This window comes from Aspergillus pseudotamarii, assembly GCF_009193445.1.
Source record: "Aspergillus pseudotamarii strain CBS 117625 unplaced genomic scaffold BDV38scaffold_10, whole genome shotgun sequence".
NCBI lineage: Eukaryota > Fungi > Ascomycota > Eurotiomycetes > Eurotiales > Aspergillaceae > Aspergillus > Aspergillus pseudotamarii.
The window spans coordinates 412,031-424,639 of record NW_022475024.1 but is presented as its reverse complement, the minus strand read 5'-3'; the positions used below and the strand labels follow the sequence as shown (position 1 = coordinate 424,639).

The following is a 12,609-nucleotide window of genomic DNA, read 5'->3' as shown; positions in this document are numbered from 1 at the left end:
AAAAAAAAAAAAAAAAAAAAAAAAAAAAAAAAAAAAAAAAAAAAAAAAAAAAAAAAAAAAAAAAAAAAAAAAAAAAAAAAAAAAAAAAAAAAAGTCTTGATTCAATCCGCGTGGTGTATCGAAAGTGATGGGAGGAAAACCGGGTTTAGTTCCGATTGAAATGGTTGATTTAAATTAATTGTAGGAGAGGAAATTGCTGAGAAATGCCACCACTTGGGACACCTTCCACGCACCCTTCTAGTCCTTGCGACCCTGAATTTACATTGGCCCCTAAAGCAATCGTATCCCGATATTCCTTGGTGCTTATGATACTCGTAGCACCTCTGTATGTTATCCGACAGGCCTAAGGAGACTGATATTCGTACCTGGCAGAATCACATAAGTAAACCAGTTATTCAACTGTTCCAGAAAGGATAACAATGTCCTAAAGATAATCAAATATTAGAGTCTATCTTTTATCATCCTATTAATTCTATGCGAAATGAGTGGCGTGGGGAGAAAGACTAACGACCATAAGCTTATATTTATTTCGAAGCCCTAAACTCCGCTGGATATACATCACGTGTTACGATAGCCATGTCACTACCCCCTTTTCCTCGCATAAAACAACCCTTTGATTATTGTTTGCTACTGTGAGATGCCGGCAGCATGGATGTAAGACGCATTGTGAATCAGACTATCAGCTGTGTTGCCAACTTGGAGAATAAAGGAGGATCGCTCATTGCCTCGAACGGGCTCTATCGTCCCACGGTCTGTGTATGGGCATCTTGACTCAGCTGGCATATTCATCCAGGAATATCCCTGTTCCTTGGAATAGACTAAGCCGAGTCCCTCGGAATACTTGCGTCGTCACACGGAGGGCGTCAATTTACGAGAGTTCCCCCTTGCTTGGCTTCCGAGATCGGCCACTTTGGACTCAAAGAACAAAGAACTATCGAACAAAAGGACGCCGGCAGTAACCGTCGCAGCGCTGATGATACACTCTTGATAACCAGAGAACATGGGACTTTATCAGGTGCATTCCAAATGTCTCTCTATTTGTGTTGAACATATCCTCTGTAGTGTTCTCTACACCGTATGGCTGCAATAGTGGACCGGCGCAGTCGCCCCCAGGTTACAGTCACTCTCGAAGATCAGAAGAACGGGGTTGTCAATAGCTACACAACGGGTGATGAGATCAATGGCAATGTGACGGTCACTGTGAACGAGGATGTCGCCATTGATGCCTTTCAGATCACCTTCGAAGGTTGGTTTCTAGATTAAATTACGAAGCTTTCGACTTACGTAGACCATAGGCATCAGTGAGACCACTGTCGAACCACCGGGGACTATTATCAATCGAACAGCGGCCACTCACTGCTTTCTTAGGCTGCGCCAGCCCGTTGACTTTGGACGCCTTCCTCCTTGTCGAGCTCTTCGCCGCGGCATTCTGTATACCTTTCCGTTCAACTTTGTTTTGCCTGCCCGGCTGTTGCCCCAAGCGTGTGACCACGAAACATCCAACTGGGTTTTAAAAGATGCCCATGCGCGCTTGCCACCTACCCTCGGTGACCCGGTCTATTTACACAGGCAGGGAACCGCACCTGATGATTTCGCGCCCACTGCATGTCGGGTGAGCTACATCATCAAGGTCTGGATAACGAAGAATCTGTCTGATGGTGATAGTCAATTCGCGTCTAATGTACTGGCTGCTGTTGGCAAGAAAGTACACGTTATCCCTACCGTGGATGAAGAGCCACCACTGAGTGTCCAAGAAGACTCCGCAGAATATCGCCCATGGGCAGAGACTCTAATTCGGAAAGGCCTGTTCAGGATCCCGACCGGACAGTTGAAGTTGTTCGCAATTCAGCCCCGGCCGCTAGTGGTGCAGCTTCGCGGGTGCGAGCCCTCCGTGACATCGAGCATTCTTGCAAAGCTGAACCTTCGATTCGACCCTGTCGAGGATGAACAACCGCCCCAGTTGGATACGGTCTGCAGCCAACTGAAAGTGATGACCTTTCTGGGCGTGCTACCCTTCACCGACTTTCCCACAAATGCCCCGAATGAATGGAATCAGATGAATCGACGGACCTTTCAGCAGGTCATTCCCTTACTCAATATCCAGGTCGGCTCTGTTGTCTGGCAGAAAGAAATCAAAACACATAGCGCCCAGGATGACATTTCTTCATGTCAACACAGAGCTCAGCAAAAGACGTACTATACGGCATCTATCTCGATTCCCACTAGTCTTCCCACAGGCAAATCCTTCATACCGACCTTCCACTCCTGTTATATATCCCGAATATACATCTTGAAGCTTAAGGTCTCCTATTTTACCCTGAGTCGCTTGACCGGAACAAGCTCCATCAAGCTACCTATCCAAATTACTGCAGGAAGACAGGCCTGAGCACAGGCAGGAGAGATTGCATATCTCTGTGGCCGCTTTGTATTCAATTATTTCCTCTCGGTTCAATTATCCTCTTGTTAAACGTGCCAACCGATCTAATGCTGGATACAAAATTTCTCCCAAGTCAATCGCGTAGTTGTGCCGACGTGAGTACTTAGGCAAAGGATCACCATCCTTTCTTTAAGAGGGCCCAAGGTCAGTCGCTGCGTGTTCTTACTTATCATGCCAGGCCACAACCACTCCAGCCAAGGCCAATATCAAATGTTGAACGTTATGAACCTCCATTATTGGCGAGCGAGATTCTGTCCGAGAACATAATTTCCAACGAGACTCCATCCGTACGAGACTATGCATATAGGCAAAAATCAACTTCGTAACTCTTCCTGCGGTCTGGTTGGCAATCACTCGTCACACGATGCCTTGCTTACTTCTCCACCAAGAAAAAGAAAGGTTATCGTTGCTTAAAATGACTATATATGCCGTACCACAATAGCCCGGCATAAATGCTTAGCTAATTCGTTCGGTGATATATACATCTCGGTTCTATATCATACTAGAAATCCCATCCATTTAGTGTGTTAAAGCAATTAACAAAGCAACCCGGAAACAAGTTTGTCATGGCTGTTGGCTTTGCAGAGCCTTTCGAAACAGATAACGGTGCGGCCTTGAACTCGCCGAAGCATACATCCAAACCACCAATACAATTGCCCCGTGCTCTAACTTAAGTTAGACTAGGTAGACTTAGCATCTCATCAAACCATGATCCATGTACGCACATGGGATAGCATGGTTGCTGAGTAAATACCTCTGGCTACAGCTTGAAGGAGCCATGGCCACTGACTTCATCCTAAGCCCTACCAATCATTGCCTACTTGTCCCTCTGGCCCTCAACGGGAAGATCCCATCAATGGTTCGGAGGGGCCACTTTCATCTACTGGATGATGTAACCAGAAGCTCGATGTATATCGCAGAACTCCCAGGTGCTGCATTCCATCTGGCCATATTACCACTTATGCAGCGGGCTTCCAGCCAAACCCGCTGAGGACGCTAAGTAAGGGTTTAGAAACACTGAAGCTGTCTATGTCTGGGGAGATAAACAATACCTTTGACCTCGCCGAGATAGATAAAGACCCACTTAGTAAATGGGAAGAAACATCTGACTCATCGGAGGAATTGAATGGACTTTTATTGCACGATGATCCTGGTGCAGTACTGGCTGATGGGACACAACAAATTGTATCCTTACTGAAGTCTGCGTCGGCTCTTCGAGAGCTGGACCTATCTGCCCGGCAGACGCCGGTAGGTGGGAAGTTGAATAGTTACGACCGGATCTTTGAGAGCATCGCCCATGAAGTCCACTTGCCGAGGCTTGAAAAATGTGCACTGTTAGGATTCATGGCGAAAGGGGAGTCAATTCTACTCTTTCTCCAGAAATATCCCAGCCTCCACTCTTTCACGTGGCAAGAGTGTCGTTTGACCACTGGCTCATGGACACCGATCGTTCCTCATCTGGACCAGTCGATGCCAGAGCTAGAGAACCTCAACCTCTCGACCCTATGTGGAAAGCATCTGCAGAATTTCGAGTATGCACCAAGTGTTGCTCCCGTCGGTTCAAATACGACAGAGCAACAGCAAGAGGAGGCCAAGCTGGAAGTCGATGGGTTGGTGAATCTGCAACTAGTTTGGGAAACTGATCACCCACCGCGTTGGACAAGCTTCTCAGCTCATGGAGGAAAGTATGTGCACACCAGGGGGTTTACCCGTGAAGAATTAAAGAAAGGGCTTGTTTTCGAGCCGCTACGACGGGATAGAGGACGAGCTGAAGGCTCTATGGAGCTTATGTTGTGGAGGAAGACTCGGAATACGTTTTATAAACCTCCATAATGCTCTGTCCTTGTGTTATTACAAATTTTGAGACCGACTATTAGAGTCCCTGGTCGTGGGAAAGGTCCCCAGGGAGAGGATTTGGTTATTAAGTAACACCTATTACAAATGCTTCATCTATAGATAAGAAGGACAGACGAGGGATGTGTATATTGCAAGGCTGGTGGTAGTTTCGGTGTCCCAGCAATAGGTTATAGTAGGAAAAAGCCACCCTAAAACAAGTAGATATAGTAATGAAACGAACTTATCACGAACACTACCTGGAAAGCTATTCAGTAGCTTATATAATAATTGACACCACAAACGGCCCAGCAGAGCTAAGACGCCCACCACTAAACCTTGACGAGTTAGACTAGTTCAATCGAACTCTTGAAAACAGGTGTGTTAGGCCGACATCGCCCCAAGCCCTCATATCAGGTGCCGCCAAGTGGAACGTCCACTGTAACTATTATCGGACCCCGCTATCTGACGGCGACTAATATCCCGAGACACCTGTCACTACTTGCTCGAAGAAATAAAGAAATCAGTATGGATGAAGATACACGCCGCTACATCTATTCATACATTGAACCCGATGAGTTCCGCGTCCTCAAGATTATCGAGGTACATCCCCAGATTCAATTCACTCTAGAGACGTTCTCCATTTACGAGGCCCCGGAATATGAGGCCCTGTCGTACGCATGGGGTACCTCCCCAGAAATGGAAGAGAGCGTTTGCAACGGTGCGCACTTCCGTATCTCGCGGACTCTGGGTCAAGCACTACGCGGAATCCACGCACATTCTGGAAGCGGATGGATATGGGTGGACGCCATCTGCATCAATCAAACCGATGCAGAGGAGAAGGCGCACCAGGTCGCGGGAATGGGAGAGCTCTACTCCTGCGCGGATCAAGTCGTAATCTGGCTGGGAGATGCAGCTGACCAGAGTGATTTGGCGTGTTCGCTGTTGCCCGAACTTACGGAAAGGATTTGGTCGTTGAAGGAGACCGAAGGAGGTTGGAGACCACTAAGCACGGACGATATCGTATCGCATGGGCTTCCGCATCCCGACGATCTGCTCTGGCGTGCCGCATTGTTGCTCTATAGTCGGGCCTGGTTTCAGCGACTCTGGATTGTTCAGGAGGTCGTCCTGGCGCGTGCCTGTGTGTTTCTATGCGGCGCGCGGCTGATTGAATGGCATGTTATCGTGAATTTTGCCATTGCGACGTCAAGATCTTTCTTCATCAGCAATATCGCCGGCTTACACATTAAGGCTATGGGTGAGCATCAGGTGAATCGGTCGACGAACGGGATCAGGCTCATCCGGAACGCACGCCGGTTGAAGACAGGGTTGGAACAGGTTGAAAAGGAGATTGATGGGCTCCAAGCGACAATGGACATCATGCAGAGTCAGGGTGCATCCGTAAAGCTGGACTATGTCTATGCAGTTCGAGACATGCTTCCAGACGCCCTCCGTGAGAAGGTGGTGGTCGATTACTCCGATCAGGCTCAGCACAACTACGGAATGATTCATGCCAGTTTTTTCCGGCAATGCTTGGAGAGGGTCGGAGATTGGCCATCATTACGTTTCCCTCCAAACATGGATCGTGGTAATATCCCTTCATGGTGTCCCCCTTGGGGCAGCGGCTGGAACGACGGCTACCTGCCCGTCGTGGGCTGTAGGGCTGGGAGGCCAGCTGCAACGTCCCTCCCATCGTCGTCTTGTAGCCTATCCCTCACGGCCAGTGATTATAGCGACGGGATTCTGTGTATTGCCGGCATGTCGGTAGATGCGGTCGGCGAGACTGTTCCGCTCAGCGAGGTATTCGACAGGAGCTCAAGCGTTATATATGCAGGTCGAGTCTTGACAGCCCTCAAGGACTGTTTGGCCCACATTCCCGACGGCCCAAACGCCCACCAACGCCTCTTGGGCGTCCTGATCGGTCAGTGTGGCTGGCTCAAGTCACCTCAATTCTCTCAGTACCCAGACCACGATGTTCTAAACAGTTTGATCACATTCCTGGAGCACCTTGCAGAAAATGAAGAGCACGAACGTCAGGCCGGTTCAGGCCCTGTTAACCTAGACACAGCTGAATACGTTCTTGACCAGCATCGGTTCTGGCGCAGCTATCTAAATCTCATAATGCTTCGATGGCCAGGTAGAAGTTTTGCTCTTACCACAAACGGGCGTATGGCGATCGTACCATGTCACACCAAGCCCGGAGATACCGTGTGTGTCTTCATCGGAGGGACACTTCCGCAGGTTGTTACTCGGCACGATGACGGTAAGCACTGGATATATATTGGGCCCAGTGTTGTCGACGGTATCATGGAAGGCGAGATGTTTGATATCGGGCAGAATTGGATAAAAAAGAAGGAGGTGTTCTGCTTGAAATAGTATGTGGAAGCCGTTCAAGAGTCTTAGTTGGAGGTCACAAATAGTGCAATATCCTCGGTTTGCCCCTTCGGACTTTACAGACTTCAAGACATCTACTGTACGTAGCTCATCGCTCACAAAGAAAGGAAGATACATATAAGCCATGATTAAACCCTATCTATCCATATACCTTGTGTTCAATGGTCTGTCAAGTTTCCAGGAACCCTCCAATATAGCACTAGATTAAAGTTTCTTAACTCGTGACCACTGAAGAGCGGAGGTACTACTAGTGTTGATCAACTTATTGCAACTACTTAAACTCAGTATCTTGAAAAACAGTTCTTGGAAGCTTCTACGAAAATCTGCATGGAACTCTAAACGGCCTTCACAATAAGTAAGTACCGCCACTTTTCAATTTGTTTTGTTATTCTTGGAGATATTCACTTCCAGAAGAGACGTACCTCCAGTCATGCCCAAGCAGCATCACCAAGTTGACGCTAAATCTATTTTTGTATATAATCACGTGTATTTGTGTATGGGCTTAGTCAGCTAGTGCAACGTTGTGCAACTCTATGCTAAGGCTCTCACCATAGATGCCTTGCGTTTTGTTTATTTAAAGCCGTCGTATCCCCGGCATTTGGGTTGACCATTCTCAAACAGCGCCTTGACTATTTTCTTTACTTTTTCTCAACTATTATTGTTTCCTCCTGGCCATATCCATATCCATGTTCCCTTTGTCTCCCAACCATGGCTGATATCCATCAATCGGAGATCCAGATCTCTAGCCTCCCCACCAAATCAGTGATAATCACCCCTCAGAGGGCCACGATCACCCGTGAGATTCAGACGGTTATCCATGTAAGTATTGTCCTTTTTACACTCCTCCTATCATATACTAAGACATGCACCAGCCAGGCCAAAATGCAATCACAATCCTAGGCCTAGACCCCAACGTGGACCTGGACTCCGTCCAAATCGATGGCTCCGGTCCAGCCACAATAACAGACATGCAAACCGATGTCGTACCCCGGCGGGAGAAATTCAACGACGTCTATCCTGACCTCACAGTCGATGAGGAAAGCGATATTGATCAGGATATGACGACGGACGACGAAGGTATTGATATCGATGACTCAGCCCTCCAGGCTATCCTTAAAGAAGAACAGACCTTGAACACCTCCCTTGCCAAGGCGCAGGACGATAAGTCCGCATCGCTGTTTGTGTTGCAGTTTCTTGTCGGCTATGGCAAGAGTATTGAGTCGACTAATTCTGATCCCGCGAAGTTGAATGATTTTCTGCAGATGTATCTTCAGCAGAGAAAGACGGAGGGGGATCGGGCGAGGGATACGGAGGTGAAGATTGCGGATGGGGAGAAGGCACTGGAGAGGGTTAAGCGGAAGAGAGAGCGGTTGGAGTCGGCTCATACTAAGGCGAAGGAGGCTGCGTTGAAGGAGGTTCGGCGAGGTCGTGAGAAACGCGTAAGGGAGCGACAGGAACGACGGGCTCAGCAGAAACGGGATATAAATGAGAAGAAGATGTTTTGGACGGACCGCGTCGGGCAAGTCAAGGTCTATCTTGATGGGCATGCGGCGGCCACTCCGGGGTCTAGTCGGCGGAGCTCGGTAACTGAGAATGTCACGTATAGTGGCCAGTCGATTGAAGTTACCATGAACCTGACGTATATCGTTCCTGGTCCGAACTGGGTGCCTCGGTATAATTTGAAGATCAATACCCCAGCGTCCGCCGCATCACTGGTCTACAACGCAGACTTCCAGAATAAGAGTTCAGAGACGTGGAAAGACGCTAAAATTACTCTTTCCACGTCTCATGCAGCCTTCTCAGGCCTTGATGAACCAATTCCCATTCTCCAGCCCTGGCATGTTACAACCTGCTCAATTGAGGACCCTAAATCGATTTCATGGCAGGACGTTTTACGAAGTCCGGCTGAGATAAAGCCCAGCGCTATGGCGACCAACGCATATCCGTATGCCGCAGCCGTTGATGCCCAATTACGCGCTCGTGCGCACATTATGGCCAGTGCACGAAGTGTCCAAGAATCCGGTACAGTTCCAAACGCGCAGCAGATGCAACAACAGCAGATGCAACAACAAGCCTTGCAACAACAAGCCTTGCAACAACAAGCCTTGCAACAACAAGCCTTGCAACAACAATCAATGGCACAACAAGCCCCAGCAGCGATGCATGGAGTAGGGGCACGCCGGGGACCGTCCTCAGCACGGCGCGATTCGCGTCATTCATGGGTCCCGTCAGCCCGGAGAGCACTAGGATGGGGCACTAGTGAGGATAATGAGGACAATGAGGAAGGCAATGACAGCGACAGTGACACTCAAACGATTGCATCACCTAGTATAGAACGACAAGACTCGGTTCCGCAAAACTACGGTCTGACCACAACGTATGAGCTTTCTGGTCTCCGCACCCTTGCTCCCTCGACTAGTCATCGGCGCCATCTTATTGCTCAGTCGACCCTGCAATCGTTAACCCTGACGCATGTGATTGTTCCCAAGATACGTGCCGCTGCTTTTCTTCGTGCTCGAGTTAAGAATACTTCGTCGGTCAATATCCTGCGTGGGAAGACTGGTATATCAGTTGATGGGACCTTCTTGGGGACGTCTACACTGCCGAGTTGTGCACCGAATGATTCCTTCAATATTTCCCTTGGCGTTGACCCGAATGTTCTGGTGACATACGCCAAGCCCACAGTTCGGAAACTTTCTGCTGGATATATCAGTAAGGAAAAAGCTGCAGTATTTCGTCGAAGCTGCTGGGTGAAGAATACGAAGAGCACAGCGATTGATATGATCGTTTCGGATCAGATACCGGTCAAGGACAATGAACAGATGCGGATCCAGGTGCTAGAGCCAAAGGGCTTGGAGAAGGAAGGCAGTGAGGTGGACATGGCGCTGGAAAGGGATAGGGGTAAGGGGAAAGCAGTCATGATGAGGAATGGTGAGGTCAAGTGGTTTGTTAGATTGGAGCCTGGCAAGGATGTTCGGATGGTGTTGGAATATCACGCCAAGGTGCCCGATGGAAATGCGGTGATTACAGCTACTTGAATTGGTTTGTTCTTGCTCATTGGAGGAAAACGTGGTGAGATTGTCTGTTGCTCTTGGATATTATATTACTCGCTTTCATCCATTAGTTTGGGTTATATGCACTCATGTTCCATCTTGAGTACTAACTAATGCTAATGACAAATTTACATAGTTTGTAACCATACATACAAAAGAAAAGGCGCCGGTGATATACACAAATTGCATTATAATTAGCACCTCAATCCCCTCCACCCAGGTTCATTGCTGCACTAATACAAGCCAAATGGCTAAACGCTTGCGGAGTGTTACCTATCTGCTCGCCAGAGATGGCCACCTCTTCTGAGAACATTCCCAGGTGGTTCGCGAACGAAAGCATATTGTCAAAATGTGTGATCGCCAGCTTTCGCAGCTGCCGATAAAACGGATCATCGACGGTATAGGACATTGCTTTCGAGGCCTGGTTTATTTAGCTACTACACTTCTACAAGCTGCAAGTGAGGGAGTACTGACGCGCATCATGGCTTCGACTAGCCAAAAGGTCACCATCACGAACGCACCCTCACGACCTCCGACGCCTGCCATTTCTCGGTTAGTTAAGCTGTCCATGGTATTCAGTAATTTTGAGGGTCATACCATCATCAACCTTGGTGTGATCGTATCGAGAGACCATGTTCGCCATCGACAGCCCTCCCTTGGCTTGGGGTAGCATGACTCTCTTCAGTGTGTTCAGGAACCTAGGGTCATTAGGCGCAATGAAGAAGACAAGCGGGGCAATCAGAACGGCTGCATCCAATATATCCGGACTTTCGTAACTCATGCAGAAATAGTTGTCTCTGAAGTTGTATCCCTTCGTCATTATTTCATCGTAGAGATCATCTCGGGCACGTAGCCACTCGATCCGATCCGGACATGGTAAATTCGACCGCTTCTCCGCCAATCGCAGAGTTCGATCCAATGCAACCCAGAGCATTATCTTTGAATATACGAAGTTCTGCGGCTGCCCTCTTACCTCCCAGATTGATCTGTCCGTTTCATGAAGCACATCCATCACGTGGCTTGTCATCCGCCTTACCGCGAGCCATTGGTCATAAGATATGGGACGTCCATGCTTATGGTAAAGGTAGACGCTATCCATGAGCTCTCCATAAATGTCTAGCTGAGTGTGGCTGGCCGCTCCGTTTCCGATTCGTACCGGTTTACTACCCATGTATCCCTCCAGGTGATCAAGCTCCGACTCGGGGATCTCATGATCTCCATGGATCGTCACCATGATTGGAAGAAACGGTCTGTTAGTCTGATGTTCGCAGTTCGCCGGTGGAAAAACACGGTCAAAGATGAAATTGATATATGACTCTGCCTCCTTCGGGTATCCATTCTTGAGGAAAACATAGACGACAAACGCAGCATCACGCACCCAAGAGTACCGGTAATCCCAGTTCCGCGGCCCGCCGATGCTTTCTGGGAGGGAAAAGGTCGGCGATGCAACAATAGCACCAGTAGGCTTGTACGTGAGCAGTTTGAGTATCAGCAGGCTTCTTTCCACTTGTTCGCGGTAGTGACCTCGGAAGGTGCACTGGTTGATCCATGCCGCCCAAAATTCGGCAGTATCGTGCTCTATCATGCACAAGTAGGATACCAGAGCATTAGCGCGCGGGAGAGCCTTTCCTCTGTCATGTAGCACAAACGTCGCGGATTGCCCTTCCAGCACTGTCATTTTCATAAAGACCCCCGGTCCTTTCATCCCTGGTCTGTCCTGGGTCTCAAATGAGATCTTAGGGGTCTCACCCGAACCTTCAGCAGATGAATCAGGGCTAGTAATAATACTGAGCTGTAGGCTCTGTGTAGCACTTTCGAATAGATACTCATTCACCCGATTGCCTGACTCACCACGAGTTACCCATCGGCCGGCATGCTGCTCAAGCGCATAATTGAATGCAGGAAATACTTCGACAGCCATGTCCATTTGACCACGAACGCATTCGACCTTCCTCACCACTCCCGATCGACATCCCTTCCCCTCGATACCACCAGCAGCCGTATCACAAGAGCACCAGGTCGACGCGGAATCCGCCGGATGAGATGGTTTTTTGCTTGATACAGGGAAGTAATCAGATAGTGTGATCACTCCGTCTTCGTGGATCCACCGCGTCTCTAAGACGTTTGTACAGGCTCTGTATCGTTGTTTGCTCATTGGTTTGATATCTCCTGCCGGGCGGATGGTAAAATGACCGCCCTTATTATTGTCCAAGATGCGGCAGAAGACGGACGGGGAGTCGAACGCCGGCCAGCACATAAAGTCAAGGCCACCATTCTTGCTCACGAGAGCACAGGTGTGCATATCCCCGATGATACCATAATCTTCAATGCTGCAGTATCTTGGGGGTGTGGCGGCCATTTCCGCGATATGGGGGTTAGATGTCAAATATATAATTGGTGAGATATGTGTATGGCTTGGCCTATGTCTTGTTTAAGGTGGCCACAATTGAGCTTCTATGCAAACAATGTCCATATATTTCTGAATTTCCTCCGGGATATGTTTCAAGCTTTGTCTTTGTTCCTGTTAAAGGTTGTCCCTATGACATCACTGGGGCAGTCCCCTACGAGGAGTCCCGTGACTCTGAAGTTACCACATAATCTGGCACGTGTTCTCATCCAAGTAGGGTAGACGAATGAACGACATCTTTTCTTACTGTCCATGCTTTCTAGTTTTGTTAGTCTTTAACTTGTCTTTGTTCACACAATGGTGATCCAGTCACTAGATATGTATACACTCTACAGAACCACCGCGATAGTGTACTCGGCCGGCAATGCATAGGAAACACAGGAACCCATTCAACATCAACATTTGAAAGCTTCATAGACATGTACCGTGCACATAACGTAAATTGTTTCTAAGGGCTGAATGCAATGCTTCAGGAAGCTACACCT

At 48.5% G+C, this 12,609-nt stretch overlaps 5 protein-coding genes across 5 annotated transcripts; 4 read left to right on the top strand and 1 right to left on the bottom strand.

Moving 5' to 3' along the window:
- Window positions 1-961: 961 nt before the first annotated feature.
- Window positions 962-2,386, top strand: BDV38DRAFT_289882 (uncharacterized protein; the record flags this gene model as incomplete). Its single annotated transcript, XM_032061351.1, has 2 exons — window positions 962-1,246; window positions 1,296-2,386. Exons 1-2 carry the CDS (start codon window positions 1,078-1,080, stop codon window positions 2,384-2,386), a joined length of 1,260 nt encoding a protein of 419 aa, XP_031916884.1. The 5' UTR covers window positions 962-1,077.
- A 1,080-nt stretch (window positions 2,387-3,466) lies between these two features.
- On the top strand, window positions 3,467-4,270 carry BDV38DRAFT_279793 (uncharacterized protein; the record flags this gene model as incomplete). Its single annotated transcript, XM_032059118.1, has 1 exon — window positions 3,467-4,270. One exon carries the CDS (start codon window positions 3,467-3,469, stop codon window positions 4,268-4,270), a length of 804 nt encoding a protein of 267 aa, XP_031916883.1.
- Window positions 4,271-4,710: 440 nt separating this feature from the next.
- On the top strand, window positions 4,711-6,646 carry BDV38DRAFT_289880 (HET domain-containing protein; the record flags this gene model as incomplete). The annotated part of the gene is made up of 2 exons (XM_032061350.1): window positions 4,711-5,972; window positions 6,039-6,646. Exons 1-2 carry the CDS (start codon window positions 4,799-4,801, stop codon window positions 6,644-6,646), a joined length of 1,782 nt encoding a protein of 593 aa, XP_031916882.1. The 5' UTR covers window positions 4,711-4,798.
- Window positions 6,647-7,372: 726 nt separating this feature from the next.
- Window positions 7,373-9,702, top strand: BDV38DRAFT_279791 (uncharacterized protein; the record flags this gene model as incomplete). Its single annotated transcript, XM_032059117.1, has 2 exons — window positions 7,373-7,483; window positions 7,537-9,702. The coding sequence occupies 2 exons, from the start codon at window positions 7,373-7,375 to the stop codon at window positions 9,700-9,702; spliced, it is 2,277 nt and encodes a 758-aa protein (XP_031916881.1).
- A 108-nt stretch (window positions 9,703-9,810) lies between these two features.
- On the bottom strand, window positions 9,811-12,293 carry BDV38DRAFT_10339 (glycoside hydrolase family 15 protein). Its single transcript, XM_032050877.1, has 3 exons — window positions 10,315-12,293; window positions 10,192-10,256; window positions 9,811-10,138 (listed from the first exon to the last, which is right to left on the bottom strand). Exons 1-3 carry the CDS (start codon window positions 12,074-12,076, stop codon window positions 9,920-9,922), a joined length of 2,046 nt encoding a protein of 681 aa, XP_031916880.1. The 5' UTR covers window positions 12,077-12,293; the 3' UTR covers window positions 9,811-9,919.
- Window positions 12,294-12,609: the final 316 nt, after the last annotated feature.